General features: G+C 40.5%; 1 protein-coding gene across 1 annotated transcript in view; it reads right to left on the bottom strand.

Moving 5' to 3' along the window:
• Window positions 1–276: 276 nt before the first annotated feature.
• Window positions 277–15,380, bottom strand: part of sema3d (sema domain, immunoglobulin domain (Ig), short basic domain, secreted, (semaphorin) 3D) — a 29,336-nt gene continuing 14,232 nt past the window's right edge. The window contains exons 6-18 of the mRNA XM_063874602.1: window positions 15,242–15,335; window positions 14,581–14,709; window positions 13,010–13,146; window positions 11,230–11,344; window positions 11,020–11,089; window positions 10,801–10,945; window positions 10,025–10,247; window positions 9,529–9,617; window positions 9,232–9,273; window positions 8,466–8,623; window positions 6,578–6,642; window positions 6,231–6,370; window positions 277–1,518 (exon numbers count right to left, since the gene is read on the bottom strand). Coding sequence (XP_063730672.1) covers window positions 1,054–1,518; window positions 6,231–6,370; window positions 6,578–6,642; window positions 8,466–8,623; window positions 9,232–9,273; window positions 9,529–9,617; window positions 10,025–10,247; window positions 10,801–10,945; window positions 11,020–11,089; window positions 11,230–11,344; window positions 13,010–13,146; window positions 14,581–14,709; window positions 15,242–15,335 — 1,872 coding nt within the window. The 3' untranslated portion in view covers window positions 277–1,053. The remainder of the gene's footprint in view (window positions 1,519–6,230; window positions 6,371–6,577; window positions 6,643–8,465; window positions 8,624–9,231; window positions 9,274–9,528; window positions 9,618–10,024; window positions 10,248–10,800; window positions 10,946–11,019; window positions 11,090–11,229; window positions 11,345–13,009; window positions 13,147–14,580; window positions 14,710–15,241; window positions 15,336–15,380) is intronic.

Here is a 15,380-nt window from a genome sequence, read left to right as displayed (position 1 = left end):
TTTCTCCTGAAAATGCCAACGTACTTCCTTTCACACACACACAGTTGCCCACACACACTATGCAAGAGACCAGCTGGTCCTGAATCATTATGACATCTGCATACAGTGTACAGGGACTTGTGATGCTATATCAGGAGAGGCTCAGCTGAACCAACCCTAGTCTATTCGCAATTGTGTCTGCTTTTTGCCCAAGAATGCCTGTGACTGCATTTTTACATTAACAGATTTTCAGTTTTTGGGTTTTATCTTGTCACACAAAGTAAGCACGCATTCAGGTCACAGAGTTTCGAAGACCATTTATTTAAATAACTTTCAGCAATTAAGAAAAACTATCAAATCTACAGTACTGTATATAATGAAAAGTTTGTACAAAAATATGACATTTTGTCAGCTCAAGCATAATACATGATTATCATAGTTATATCATCAGTAATGAGACTAAATGCAGCATGCCATATCTCCTGTACATCGTATATAAATATTTACAGTCTTTCAACATGAATCCATTGTCATCACTAAAAGAAAAGTCTGTTACTTTTGTTTTATTTTATTTTTTCCTAAACTCAGCAATTCAACCATATTTTTAAATATGGTTGAATTATCAACTCCATTAACCATCAATCTATGGCTGGGTAACATATTTTGCCAGTGGAAAATGAAGGAAATGGCAATAATGTTGCAGTCCTTCATCTGGTCAGGTTATCTCCATAATCACTGTGGCTGTAAAAGAAGTTGATAGATAACTAAGCACCATTTTTAACATTGCAATAATGTGGTCATTCAGTTTCTGACGGTTTTAAAAGCATGTTTTCTACAAACACAAGAATAAAATGACGTGTACACAACTACTTCTCTTCGCTTATTTAATATTCATTAAATTTGCTTGTGGAAATGAATACTTATTTTCAAATCTTGACTGTATATATTTCAGGGTCTTTCAAGCCATTTAAACTAGCTTAGATTTAGCTTACTTATGAATTTCATGTTCTGCGTCACGTCCTGCTTTATCAAGAATAGGCAACTAACACTGAATGTTTTTATTCTCCATGTCCTTCACTGATTTGCTGTCCTCACCACTCTCCCTCGCTCCTGTTTATCCCGATCTTCCTCCCTCTCTCTGTGTTGTCTCCTGTTCCTGCTCTTCTTCATTTCCTGTATATGTTTCCATTTTCCCGCTCCTAAGACTCGTCCGCGCATCCTTGTCGGCCTCTTCTCAAGCCACAGTGAATCGCAGTACTCTTCCAGAGAGCCGAAGGGGGAGCTCATCGCCCTCAGGTAGTCTTTATAGTGCTGCCGGGACTCCACGCCATGGCGTTGTTCCACTGCAGGGTCTTCACTGGGCTTGGGCTTTCCATCCAGTTGTCCATTTGTAACGAGTTGAAGTTTGAGACGGAGGAGAGTGCGGGTGAAGTCTGTGTGCTCTTGAGCAACGCATACGTACACACCGGCATCTGAGGTTTGGAGGGAGCGAATCAGGAGACCTTGATCTGTGTGTACAACACGGTCATCCAGCCTGACCTGGGAGACAAAAAAATGTATAAGAGCTTTATTTGTCATGGTAACAAAAAAGCATGCAAACATTTTCTTGCAGAATTTTAAATTCAAAGCAAATACAAATAATTATTTACAATAAAACAGCACAAAAGTGTTTTCCCTAACCCCCAAAACAATCAATCAGAATGGCTGAACATTCCAAATCACCTGCTTGATAGATGCCCCCCTGTACACCCATAGATTTTCACACCTGATTTGTATCCAAGGTGCGTTAAACATGGTAATGACCCATGAAACAGGAAACATATTGAATTGGGTGTGGTGAGTGTCAACCACTCGCCGGGGAACCAGGGGTCATTATGTGGCGTGGAGACGTCTTAAGATGCATGATGAGTGTAAGCAGTTAGCAAATGCTAAAGAAGGCATTTGGCAAATCTGATGTGTGTGTGTGTGTGTGTGTGTGTGTGTGTGTGTGTGTGTGTGTGTGTGTGTGTGTGTGTGTGTGTGTGTGTGTGTGTGTGTGTGTGTGTGTGTGTGTGTGTGTACACATTCACATTCAAGTATGGTAAGTAGCGTGCTAATGTTTATGGTCCGCTCTTTTCATTTAGCATCCATAATGAATCATCAGGTGGTATGGCTGCAGTCAGGGCCTAAAACAACACAGCTGTGTTCAGAGGACAGCAAAAGAGCAAGGCAGTGTGTGTGTGTGTGTGTGTGTGTGTGTGTGTGTGTGTGTGTGTGTGTGTGTGTGTGTGTGTGTGTGTGTGTGTGTGTGTGTGTGTGTGTGTGTGTGTGTCCTTCAATGTGCAGATGCTTCAAAAGCATACCTCCCACAGCCTTGCTCCGACCCCCCAGAGGTGTAAGATAAGACAGCTAGAGAAGGAGGCCCAGGCGCAAACTGCATGTACGAAAGCGTGAATATTTGTCTGTTTATCCTTCTCCATATGAATGTGTGTGTGGTTTTTTAGGTCTGACACTGATGATGTGTTGTCCAGCCAGAGGCAGACCCCAAGGCCTCTGAGACTCTTTGGATCTTGACCCTTACCCACATTAGACCTACTAGTCTGTCTCCTATCACATTCTCATTTCCTCACACACCTAACTGACTTACAAAACACATGGGTTATATTAAAAAAAAGAAAAACTCCCTTATACAATGCCTCTGCTCATTCAATTGGTATTTATATGTTTGTTTGTTTGTTTGTGTGTCTTAAAGCCGGGGCTCTCTTCCATCCAAACAAAGGCATCTGCGGCTATCTAATGCCAGACATTTAAACTCGACCAGATGGTGTGTCGTTGTTCGTGTACCTCTGTTTGTCTCGGCATTTGAATAAGCCTTTCCTTCAAGGAAAAGTGATTCAGCTTTAAAGCCAATTATATGAAGCTGTGTATTTGTAGGTACAAACATATTTGTATGTATGACCAAGCCTGCCTGCATGTGGAGTATCCAATGAAACACAGCTTTTATTAGTTAAATGAAGCTCAATTGTGGGTAAGTGTTTTAAAGGTTTAAGATTTAAGCAAAGCTGAAGTGTCAGGTTAAGAACGTATCTTGCTTTAAGGCAGGCTGTGCTTGGTTCTAATGAACACCATGGCTACAATTGTATGTCATTCATGCATTCTTATTTTCTAATGGGCCTGCATTCCTGGCTCTGGTAGGTGAATTAACATAGCGGTTCTGATGTAGATGCGCACAAAAAAACCAAACATGCTGTGAGAAAGTCTTGAGGAATCTCTTCCAGCTCAAATCTTTATAGCTGAGTTTTTACGAGGGGATATGGTATGTGTTGGTGGTGTGCTGCAGGTGCTGCGAGCAGCTGGTTGAGGATGCCTTAATCAAAACCCATCAGGAGGCAGAAATTGTGGAGAGAAACGCAGAAGGAAAGAGACTGTGTGAAATAGCGAAGATGTCACTTAAAGTATGAGGAAACAAAGTAGATGGAGAAGGAGCGTGAAGGCTGAAATTAAGTGAGGAGAGATTAAGGTGCGACTGATGAAGGAGGTTGCGGGACAGAAGAGGGAAGGGGATGACGGACAGATGGAAACAGAGAGAGGGATGAAAAGCACAGGGAGTGAGAGGGTGAAATGAGCCAGACACTTCAGAAATCACCTGCTTCAACAGCACATGTCCAGCTGATAGAGAGAAGCCCTATATCTACCAACAGCTGTGTTGTTAATTCATCCTAAACCAAAATGTTTCAAACGTGACACACACACACACACACACACACACACACACACACACACACACACACACACACACACACACACACACACACACACACACACACACACACACACACACACACACACACACACACACACACACACACACACACACACACACACACACACACACACACACACACACACACACACACACACACACACACACACACACACACACACACACACACAGAAGTGAAGAAGTGTCTCTTTGACCTCCAGCTTGGTGTGGTTCACTTGATCTGAACTGCCACTTTTTTGTAAAGCTAAAAGCCTGTTGCCAATGAGGGGATTGAGAAAGAAAACTTAAGTATTAGACACTCACAGCCCAGATGAATTCAATATTTCTCTCAAATTAATGACTATGGCTATTCAGTTTGAAAGCCTTTTTGGTAGTCTGACATGTTAATTAAATTTCTTTTTATTAGCCCATTAGTAGAAACAATGTATCTTTCAGCAGTGTATAATTACTTATAAATTCAAGCATTTGTTTCGCAGTTTCCTTTTGTCTTTGATTCTCTTTAAAAACATTTTGAATTCACTCGCTGCTGTGCATTATTTATTTATTCATGCAAATACTGAACTGTCTTTTTCATTTATTTTGTATTAATGAACCATCTGGTTTATTTGGGTTTCAGTCATTATTAGTCATGCACCAAAGCATCCTTTATAAGTCTGACAAACTTGTTTACAAGTATTTATTAGAACTGAGACCTCAGTCTAATATCATTTTTTGGAAAGAATTTAAAACCAAATCATTTGTATTGAGCTGCCTGTTAGTCAAGGTGATGGCTGTCTTTCTCTTCATTGGCAGAGAATATATTGAAATACAATTTTAGTCTCATAAAAATGTATGTAAATGGTTCATCACAGCCAAATCTCTAAGATGTGTTGCCATTATAAATACTCTGAATTGCTGCTGATCCAACAGATTCTGCTGTATTTGTTTAGCTCTGTGTCTATCACATGACAATCCTAAGGGAGGAAGAACTCCTGCATTCTCTTCTTCATCACTTTGTCTAGAGTACAATAGGTCAAATATCATTGCATGCCTAGACACACAAACACAGAAAACCCCCCATTGTGTTCATTACCAAAAAACACATGGCTGTCCCTAGGGAGCACTTTGTTTTGAATTTCTCCTTTAGGAGATCATAAAGAAACACACAGACACGCACAGACACACATACACACACGTACACACACACACCAAAGGAAATGCAGGTTTTCTGCTGTGCGGGCCTATTAAGGAAACATGGGTCTTAGTGGCCTCTGCACCTGTCATTGTGTTTACAATACCCCTGAGAGAGAGGACAGGGGACCAGTCGTGGGAGAAGAGAAGTGTAGCAGGAAGTTGACTGATAGAGGAGAGAATGGGTTGAGTTGAAAGCAGGCCACTCACAGTCGGTGGAGGAAGGTTTGTATGTTTGGATAGGTAAGGGGGTGGCACCAAGGTGCTGAGTAAGCACGTCTCTGTTGTCTCTTTCAGGAGACGAGTGTCATCATCAATGCGTTCCTTTCAGCACCTCAAACACAAACACATTAAACTCTCTGTCCCTGTGTGTGCTTCGCTGTCCAACATCCTGTCTCCAAGGAGTTTCAAAGTTACTTTGGTCCCAGGCAATGACAATTAGCAAATATAAAAAAGGAAAAATGTGTTTAATAGATTTGTGAACAAATTCTTAACATACAACACTTTGCAAGAGATGGACATTAACACACGATATTACTACCATTACTACGACAAACATCGTCATATAAATGTTCAACTAAGGTAATGCTTTGTCTGTAGAAAGTATTTTCAACAGCTCAAGTGTCCAGAAACTTTTCTATGATCCACAACACAATCCAGTCCAGAACACAACTGAGTATATATGGTTTAAATTATATCTCCTGTTCGGTGGCCCGTGGGGAAAAACATTTGCATTCCAGCATCAATATAAAAAAAAGGTAAAATGAAGATTGTCTGAGTGTGATGCTCAGAGTACTTTCCCCTCATTTTTCATATGAGATAGATAATTCCCCGTCCGCACAGATGGTTCTAGTTTGAGTCATTCCTCACCTTTCTAGATAAGAGAGGGTCTGCAAAACATTTCAGAAAGCCCTGGACACCCATAAACATCCATAATGTCCTTATTTAAGGAACCAGTGAGAACCTGAATGGATCAAATATTACCTATAACAAATTGTCTCGGTCCAAGCATTGTTTTAATCTTTACAAAGATAGGCAGGAACAGTAGCATTGTGATTTGTGCTATAAACGGTTGCTTCTGAGTTGAAGGCTCTTAGCTTCTCAGAGTAAAAACTTGGCCTGTAGAAAATGTAACCCCTAAGCTTCAGTAAACTCAAGAAGGAAAATCACAAGGTCCCCCTTCAAATGTAAAAGTGAATATATAAATATAGAGAAAAAGAAAGAAAACAATGAGGGAGTTAATGAATGTGAATGTTTTGTGTGTGTGTGTGTGTGTGTGTGTGTGTGTACAGGTGTGTTGCTGAGTGCTCTGTCTGACCTCCTCTCTGCGTTCAGAACTACGTCTCTGTATGTACCACCGGATCTTGGCCTGTTGAGATTTGGGGATACATTCGAGGAAGGTGGAGTTGCTCTGCACCCCATAATGGACTGTCTCCTCCACCCGTCCCCCAACAAGACCTGCAGAAAACACGACTTATTGAACCGAACTCTTTTCCCCGTTTATAAAAAAAAAAAGGTTTATCTTGCAAGTATCCTCTCTAGACTTGTTAAGTAATGAATTTATCTGTTTCTTGACATTTTTGTTTACAGCTTGCAGGGAAAAACAGATTTTTTTTAAGTAGACGGATAAAGGCTGTACTTCTTAAAAGAACACATTTTACATACCGTCTTCGGTGTCCCAGCACTGGCTGGCTGGGTCTCCATGCTTGATGTCCTGTCTTCTGGCTCGCCTGGAAAACAAACACACAGAGTGTAAATAGATTACAAGAGAATGGAAATACATATTTGAATGAAATGTGAGACAGTGCCAGCAACCATATTTTCTCATACAAATCATAAAATAAATATTTGTTTCACATTCAATAAAACTAACAAAGAGTTTTATTTGTATTGCTTAAACTGTTGTGATAACACATTGAGAGCTGTTTTCCGAGTTTTTGTTTTGCGAACTTCAGGGGGAGTTCATTTGAATTTCAGCAGTAGGGATATAATTTTACTGATCTCAAATTGCTTAGAAAAGTTATAAATAAATTCTGTATCCCATCCTCTGTGAATTGGAGTATTCTTAAGTGTAATGGGCTTTTCCTTGGCCTTGACCCATTCTAAGTTTAATGAATTGTGGGCCAGTAGTTTTATTCAATGATCCTGCTAACAGAAAGCCGGAAACATTACCTCGGTGTAGGCGTACTGGAGAAAATAAGTTAATAAAAAACACCTTCTCACATCTCAAAATGGGGTCTGATCTTAAATTGTAAAATAGTGGAAAGAATGCTATAGTAGACATTTGAAGAAGTGGCCTGAATATTACCAAAAACAATTTCAGAACCACTTAACATGTGATTTAAGGTGACCTCTGATTACCATTAACCTTCAGTTTTTACCTCCAGTTAACCTGTAAAACGTTATGCAATTACACCACAACTTCTGAAATCACTCGCTCTACTATTGAGTTATTTATTTCCTGCAAAAAAGTTAAGAGTAAAAATGGTTAAAAAAATTTATTCAAACAATGTTTCTTTGGCCTCTAGCTCGGTGACGCTCACTTGGGCTCCTTCAGTTTGTATTGATTTCACCTCCTCCACCTCCTGAGTCCACTGTGATGGGACATCTGTGGCCTACACTCACTGACACCGTGGAGATCATCTTTCAAATAGCTCTGGAAACCAAACGCAGGAACTCCACTGCTCCACAAACTATAACAGCATCCCCACTGGCCAATAATATGGCATTGTGACCTCTATCTGTAGGGTATATATTCTGTAGAGCAAGCACACAAACAAAACACACACATGCAGTACACACACGTATGTGTTTTTTCACCCAAGAACTGAACTGTAGAGGTATGGAATGACAGTAGCATTAATCAGTTGAGGAGCAGAATCTAAAACCAATGCCTCAAATGGACTAATAGCCTTTGGCGAGGAAAAATGCTGAATATGTGAAGACAACCAAAATAGAAAACATATTTAACAAGAACTATGAACTTTGCCTGACAGTCCAAGAATACACACACACACACACACACACACACACACACACACACACACACACACACACACACACACACACACACACACACACACACACACACACACACACACACACACACACACACACACACACACACACACACACACACACACACACACACACACACACACACACACACACACTTCGTGTGGTTCACTTGATCTCCTTTACTTTGTTTTGACTGTCAGCAGCATTGTTGTGGTTTAGCTCTCTGTTTTTATGGTTATATGTCAGGTGATATAAAGCAGTATACACCTAAATAACTCTGTTCAGTGGGTACATAACCATGAACATTTGAGCACAATTTACCATGGCCTGTCATTATTCTTACGAAGTTCACGAGTCAACAACAGACTACTTCATGGTCAATCCTGAATGTGCAAAGTTACAAATTCCCTACATGTTTGCTGTGAAAGCTGTGTATCCATTTAGTGGCTATTAACCAAAAATTGATTATAAAGAAACTTTTTCATGCTTTGGTTAATGCTTTATACAATAGTGAATTTTCAAGACTGTATCATACCTCTTGGATGCATGGACGTATTGTGAACATGTGTGTCCGTCCCAGGCGCAGTAGGGGTCTCGAGCCAGGCAGCACTCAGCACAGGCTTGGCCATACAGGTGACATCTACTGAGTGAAACTTGGGCTAGCCCTTCACTTGAGCCCACATAGAGCTTTTGCTATAATGAAACACACACCACACTTTTCTTTAGGGAAGGTAAACATACATATTCAATTTCTAGTTCAAATTAATTATTTAGAGAGGAAATTCATTTGGTTAGATTATGCAAAACATGGACAAAGAAAATTATGATAGTTTTTTCCTGTGCAGATATTTATTCATCACAATTGCAACATGTATATTTAGCTAAAAATCTTAACAAAAAAAAACAAACAACGAGATTCAAGGATGTTCTTAAAAATGTCAGTAAGGACCTGCTCTGACTCGCCTGAAGTTATGGAGATTCCTGGGCTGAACTTCCAAACAACATTGTGAAAACACCAGAGAGTATGCACGTATAGACACACACACAGGGTGAACACTGCTGGAGATTTATGGAAGCAATGATTGGAGTTGAAGTGTCTACTGACACCCCTGACCCTAAGATAATGAGGCAGGGTAAGGAGAGAGAGCGACAAAAAATGGCTAAGAGAGAGGGTAGAATTGAATAGTTGAATGAATTGGGTAAAAGACCTACAAACACAACTTGAATGCCTATAGAATGATAAAAGCAGAAACTAGTGTTGGAAGAGTGTGTGATCAAAATAGACAAGAATGACACCGAACCTGTTTAGAAGACATCTCCATACTGAGGATTGGAGTGGGAACCTGCAAAAAGTAAAACAAACAGCAGTCACCAGCTTTATCACCTCAACCAATTTAAACATTGATGGAGTACTTTGAGTAATATATGAGTTTGTTGATAAATAACTTCGAAAAATGCATCAGTGGTGCCAAGTTTTTAACTGTGCATGATGAATTAACTGTCCCATGGAAGAAAGCTAGAGAACAGTTGGCATCGTTTATCAAAAGGTTGAATGAAAGTGTGTGTGTCTGTTTCTGTATTTGCGTGTGTACACAAACCTGGAAAATTTGAAGTTCTTCGAGCACCACTTCCTCTGTTGGCCAATTCTCCTGAGTGATGCTCACCACTTTGAGGATTGAGCCGGCATCTACGGCAAAAGGGGTGACTGAGATGAATCAAGCAAACCACACAAAATCAATTTCCCATTCAAAAGTGAATCATGTGAACCGGCCAGGTATGAACATTGTATTGTAGTTGTATCAATAACATAAGCACTTTTGGTCCTTAAATGTACTCTTCTTACTGTTCTTCTCTAAGGAACTGACACATTTCACAGACCTTATTTTCAGAAATACTGTGTTAAAATAGTACCTTAGTAAGGATAATGGATCCAACTACAACCTAAAGTTCATAAATCTTTCTAACCACTATACCATAATGGCATCAGGAAAAAAAGAAATCTATGGCTGATGAGAATTTATAGTAGTTTAGTGCCCTCTGTTGGTTAAAGGTAGAACTCCATGTGAAAACTGAGAGGAGAGGTAGGTTTCTCACCTGTGCCCAGAAACATGACCTCATATTGTCCATCCTCTGCCAAAACTCTGTCCACCACGATCTGAGTCAGAGTGTAGTCCACTCGGACTTGTGTGAACACGGGTCGGCCAGTCAGAGGATACACAGAGCGATACATGAGAGGGTGGAATCGAATGAAACTGACCACCTCATCTGGGAAGTCTTTGGTGGTCTTGATCCTTGGATCATACGTTTTGCTGGGACACTGAAGCACAACATGTTGATCTTTAGCAAACATTTTAAAATGACATGACGTCTTAAATCTATGAGTGTCTTTTGAGAGTATGAGTATTCTTTCCATATTTCTTTTCACCTAGTGGTTTGTGCCTACAATGTAATGGTGCATGCCGCCCTCTGGTGGTCAAATGCAGAACAGCAGAAGACAAAACCCATCTGGAACATCCGTGTCACCCCAGCTCCCCATGCTGTATATATTATAGCTGAAACAGCTGCACACCTGAAGCATACATTGAATTCCCCTTTCATCCCTTTCCTTCCCTTGATTACATTTGGTAAACAAAATAAAACAAGAGTCTGATTAACATGTTGAGTAACCTCTTCAAAGCAAAAGTGATGTCATACATCATGCGCAGATGTGAGCATGCATGACCCTATAGTATCATGAACATTTCACTCTTTGAATACAGTACTTTTAAATTAGGCCATGTTTATTATTCTGTAATTACATTGAGGATTATTTTTCAACTTGTGAATAGAAAATCAACTTTAACTTTTATTCCCTTCAGTGGGCAACCTACCGTTCCAGGACGGGGATAGGGTATCCTTCCCTCATATTCTACCCATCGGTGGTCGGGCCCCTCCTTGTGGGCGTAGGGTCCATTAAACACAGCTCTTATGTCCGCCATGCTGTACACACACACCGCTGAGCCACGGAAAATTGAGCTGAGAGAAGAGGAAACAGGTTAAAGAGAAACTGCCATTGGTGGTGATGATAATATGATAAATACTTAACTTACCTGGAGGTGGTGAACACTGCATACACTTTGGGGTTTTTGTCATCTCTGGTAGGAAGCATAAATATGTCCTCTATTTGAAAAAGTGGGAGCAAGATGAAGGTAAATTGTTTGTTTAACTTTATCTGCACAGAAAATACTTTTCTACCACTGTCCCACTGCAGAGAAATGTATCGGCTTAGATTTCTACATTTTAATCCTACAATCACTTACGAAGTTCATCGAAGTGTGTGTCCACTCCGTCCGGTCCAGGGATGGAACATACAAGTCTGGCTTTGAGGAAGGTGGTCCATTTATTGGTCAGACTCCTCAGCCCACCCACATCATTCTGAAACACAACCACAGTACCTCTTAAAAAACCAGACAGACAACCACACATAATAAATACACAATTTGTACTTTACCACAAACCCACTGTAATCAATCTATTGGTTTTGCATACAGGCCCACAGCATCACAGCCTGACTCAGATTTCCTACGCTAATAAGGAAAATAAACAGGTAAACCGCATGCCGCTGGTATGAATTTGTTTATTTTACCAGCACAAAGGAGACCTACTTGTTAGTATAAAAACAGTCTGGAGTAATTGAAAAGGGAAAGGACGAGAAAGAGAAAGACAGGAAAACAGAGTGCCGACAATAAAGTAGAGACCTTTAATTAGCAATTGCAAGAGCATCCAAGCACACCTCTTTGTATTGAGTAGAAAACTTAAGAGATCCTCCCCATTACATTTGGATTGTTCACTAACTTAGTTGTACAGGAAAGGCTGTTATAGTTCAACCCACAAAAACACACTTGTGTTTAGGAAACACAAAATGGAAGCCCTTAATGAGGATGTTTTACAATGTTGATAATCTCCAAAATGGATTGAAGTGAAGTGCTCTTACTTCTTTGATTAATGAAAGTAAAGGAAAACACCAACAAAGAGAGGGAGAGAGATAGCTAAAAGAGTAAGAAAAGGCCCGTAATCCAAAGGAATGTCCTTCTAGTCTGCCTTACAGCTTACTCCCAAGTCATAAACATACTGAAGGCTTTTTTCTAAGAATGTAGCAATAGGCCTCCGAATGCTAATAGCAAATTGCTGTGTGGGCTAGTCCCTATTTGAATGACTAATGCTACACTGTACTTTACACTAAAGGTCCCCCATTATGAATATGTTCTGTCCTCTGTCAGCTTTGCAGTGCCATTCAAGCTAACAGTTGTTTTGTCCTCCTGACAAATATAACTTAATGGGCGCTGAAAACCCCTCAAATGTCCTGCAGCAACTAACAACTGAACAGATACTTTTTCTGTTTTCAAAAATGGTTGTGTTTGAATTTGAAGTTTTGCATTGCATTGCTAGAAAGAGACATTTCAAGGATGACATGTAACTCTTTTTCCAGTAGAGGCTGTATGCTCTGACTGTAAGTTGCATTGGACAAAAGAAACATCTACCAAACTAACATAGTCTCGTGTAATGTAACGGAACCACACAAAATAGCCTCTCTTTATCACCCTTTGAATAGATAATACATGCAAATCTGTTGGCGAAGGGAATAATACAATGAGATGGTGCAAATAAATCGATCTCGGTGACAATGTAGGCAGCAGACCTGAGAATACTCTGTCAGCAGGGCACAAAGAGGCCAAAACATGATTTACTCCCTAACAGACTCTTTTGAATCACTACAAAAGGAGAATGTATCAGGAAGGGGGGACCAAAACCCCTTCTGTAGTGGTAACCACAAAGACCCTAAGCCCATCAGATCACTATAGGAGTCATGACTCCCTCCTGCTGTTTTCCTCTATAGTCCTACCTACTTTATCTTACATGTACCACTTCATACATTGATATTACTAACTGGGTCCCATAGTCTATGTACTGTAGAAGTAGCCTTGTTTGGGCTTTAACCCTCCCCTTTCCCCACTACCTGTCCTCCCATATGTCATATCTTCACCACTGTGCCTCTGTATACCTTTGCACTATCCTCATCCCTCTTGTGTAATATCTCACCTTGCACACACGAGCCACTCGAGACAGGATGCTCTTGTCATTGCCTTCCCACGAAACCTCGCGGAAGAAGAAGTATATCTTATCATCATCTGGATTGTAGGTGTCTGCAATGGGATGAGCCGATATAAACCTGGCCTCTGAAGCAGGGAGAGAAGAAAAGAAAGGGGGAATTGTTCAAAAAAGTCAGGTAATGGATTTGCCATGAGCTGCTGCCTTGAGGTGGGATTAACACTACACTTAGAACTTGTTTATTTACATCCTTTCAATATGTTTTCAGAAAGGTCGGACCTATTATGATGTCTTTTAAGTGAGCTTATGCATAGGCTGCATGTAAATCTTCAATTTGACGTACAGTTTGATACGTGGGCTAATGCAGTCATTTGCCAGGATATTTAGGTTAAGCAGTAAATAAAAGCAAACTGAAAAGTAAAGATCTAAAAAAATGTTTTATAAAGATTAACATGTAGATCAACAGTTTTGCCCATTTACACATCGAACAGACACAAACAACATTAGCATTATGTTTAAGTTGTGTTTCTGTGCACCCAATGGATTAAGACCAACATAAACTCTCCTACCTGCTCTGTTCCTCTGAGAAAGATCGCTGCTAAAGGTGCTGCAGTAAATATTACAAATAAGTGTTTTCTAAGTTAACACATTAGAAAAACAAATTCTGAGATTGATCAGTGATTACTGTTTGATGCTGTTGCACAGTGTGACAGGAAGAACAATGCATACTAGATATGATGTTGGAAGTAACATTGATGAAAGGAGACAATCAATAGCATGTTGTCCTCATTTTCCTGACTCAGGCTGGAACAAGTCCAAAGACTTAAGTGTTGCAGTGAAATGACTTCACTTTAGCTCAACCCCTACAATCAGAGCCAAACACCAGAGGGTGATTCTCCAACTGGAACAGCTTAATGAACGCTGCTAACACACGCAACAGAAGGTCATTGTTAGTCCTGCAGCATTGGAAAGAAGTAACAAAGACTCAGAGGCACAGAAACACTGCAAGAGGTGACGTATTCTCTCTCTCCCTGCCTGCCCTGCGCCAACACAAGCAGACCACACACACCTATAGAGAGAGGGAGACGTAATTAGTCCAAATATCTCTGAATGCGTGGTTGGGAAATGTGGAGACCATGTGTTAGGATTTAGATCCCGTTGACGACTGTTGATACACGACAACCCATCAGTGGCTGTAAAACCCTTGAGACTGGAGATGTATACACAGAGAGAAGTTTCTCTCCTCAGTGATGACTGGGCATGTCCGTGTGTGTGTAAATGTGTGTGTGGCTTTGTGGTTGTGTGACTAAGCTTGTGAATTTTGTGGCACACTGTAAATTTCCCCGTAGGTGCGGTCCCTGTTCAGCTATGGCATTCATATAAAAGTTGCAGCTAAATGAATAAGTGGGCTGTTTCCTCCGCATTGGAATGTCAATAACCATCCGGAGGGCACAGAGAGGCTCTTTGTATCAGTGGAGAGGCTGGAAGTTTGCAGAAAAAGCAATAACAAGTTTTGAGTGCACTCAGCGTGCTAATGTGGATATGTGCAAGCATGTGCGTACCATTGATCCAGTATTCTTCAGACATGTCAGTACGTATGTAGTGCTGGTCAGGTGGAGGGCCGAGGGAGCGTGTGAACGTTGTGTCTTTGCCCAGGAAGTCTGATGATGTGCCAGCATACAGGTACTGATCTAGATTACAGAGAAAGGTCAATCGATCATTACATTAGATGTGCAGAAAATATATCTGCACATATTAAATATAATTGTACATGAAAAGTCAAATAGCAGTAGCCTCTCACAATCTAATTAAACATGTACACCAGAAAAAAATCATTCATAAAAATGATTTAACAGTTTCCATTTATTGTTAGCTCTTTCCATTTTTGATTGACTTACCTCAATGAACTCATCTACAAAAACATTTCAAGAAACAAACATGTAAAGGAGAGATAAGGCTCAAAGGCACTTGTTGTTTTCAAGTCTCTGCCAAGTGACTGTGTTGCTGCCTAGGAAATGTCTACTTGCTTTGCTTTCTTAAGCAAAATAATTTACCGAAAAGTGCCAGGAAAACAGACACATGACAAATGCAAATGTACTCAAACAGCCGAGTAGAGACTTAAGGAGAAACATCATTTATTCCTGGTTTAATGGTGCGTGAAGCCCAACAAATCTGGTGCGGGACAGATAAGGCCAAAAAGGCCTGTGTGATGGCTTAACGTACCTGTGAGGACCGAGGTGAATGGCTGCAGGGGATCAAAAGGACACTTCAATCTGCCAGACTCCACTGTACTCGACAGCAGTTGGAACACGCCATCCTAAGAGAAAGTTTCACAAAATGAAATCCAAATCCTGACCTTGAG

This window comes from Eleginops maclovinus, chromosome 2 (genome assembly GCF_036324505.1).
Source record: "Eleginops maclovinus isolate JMC-PN-2008 ecotype Puerto Natales chromosome 2, JC_Emac_rtc_rv5, whole genome shotgun sequence".
In the NCBI taxonomy this organism is placed as follows: domain Eukaryota; kingdom Metazoa; phylum Chordata; class Actinopteri; order Perciformes; family Eleginopidae; genus Eleginops; species Eleginops maclovinus.
Note: the sequence above shows the minus strand (reverse complement) of the source record. Positions and strands in the feature narration are given on the sequence as shown.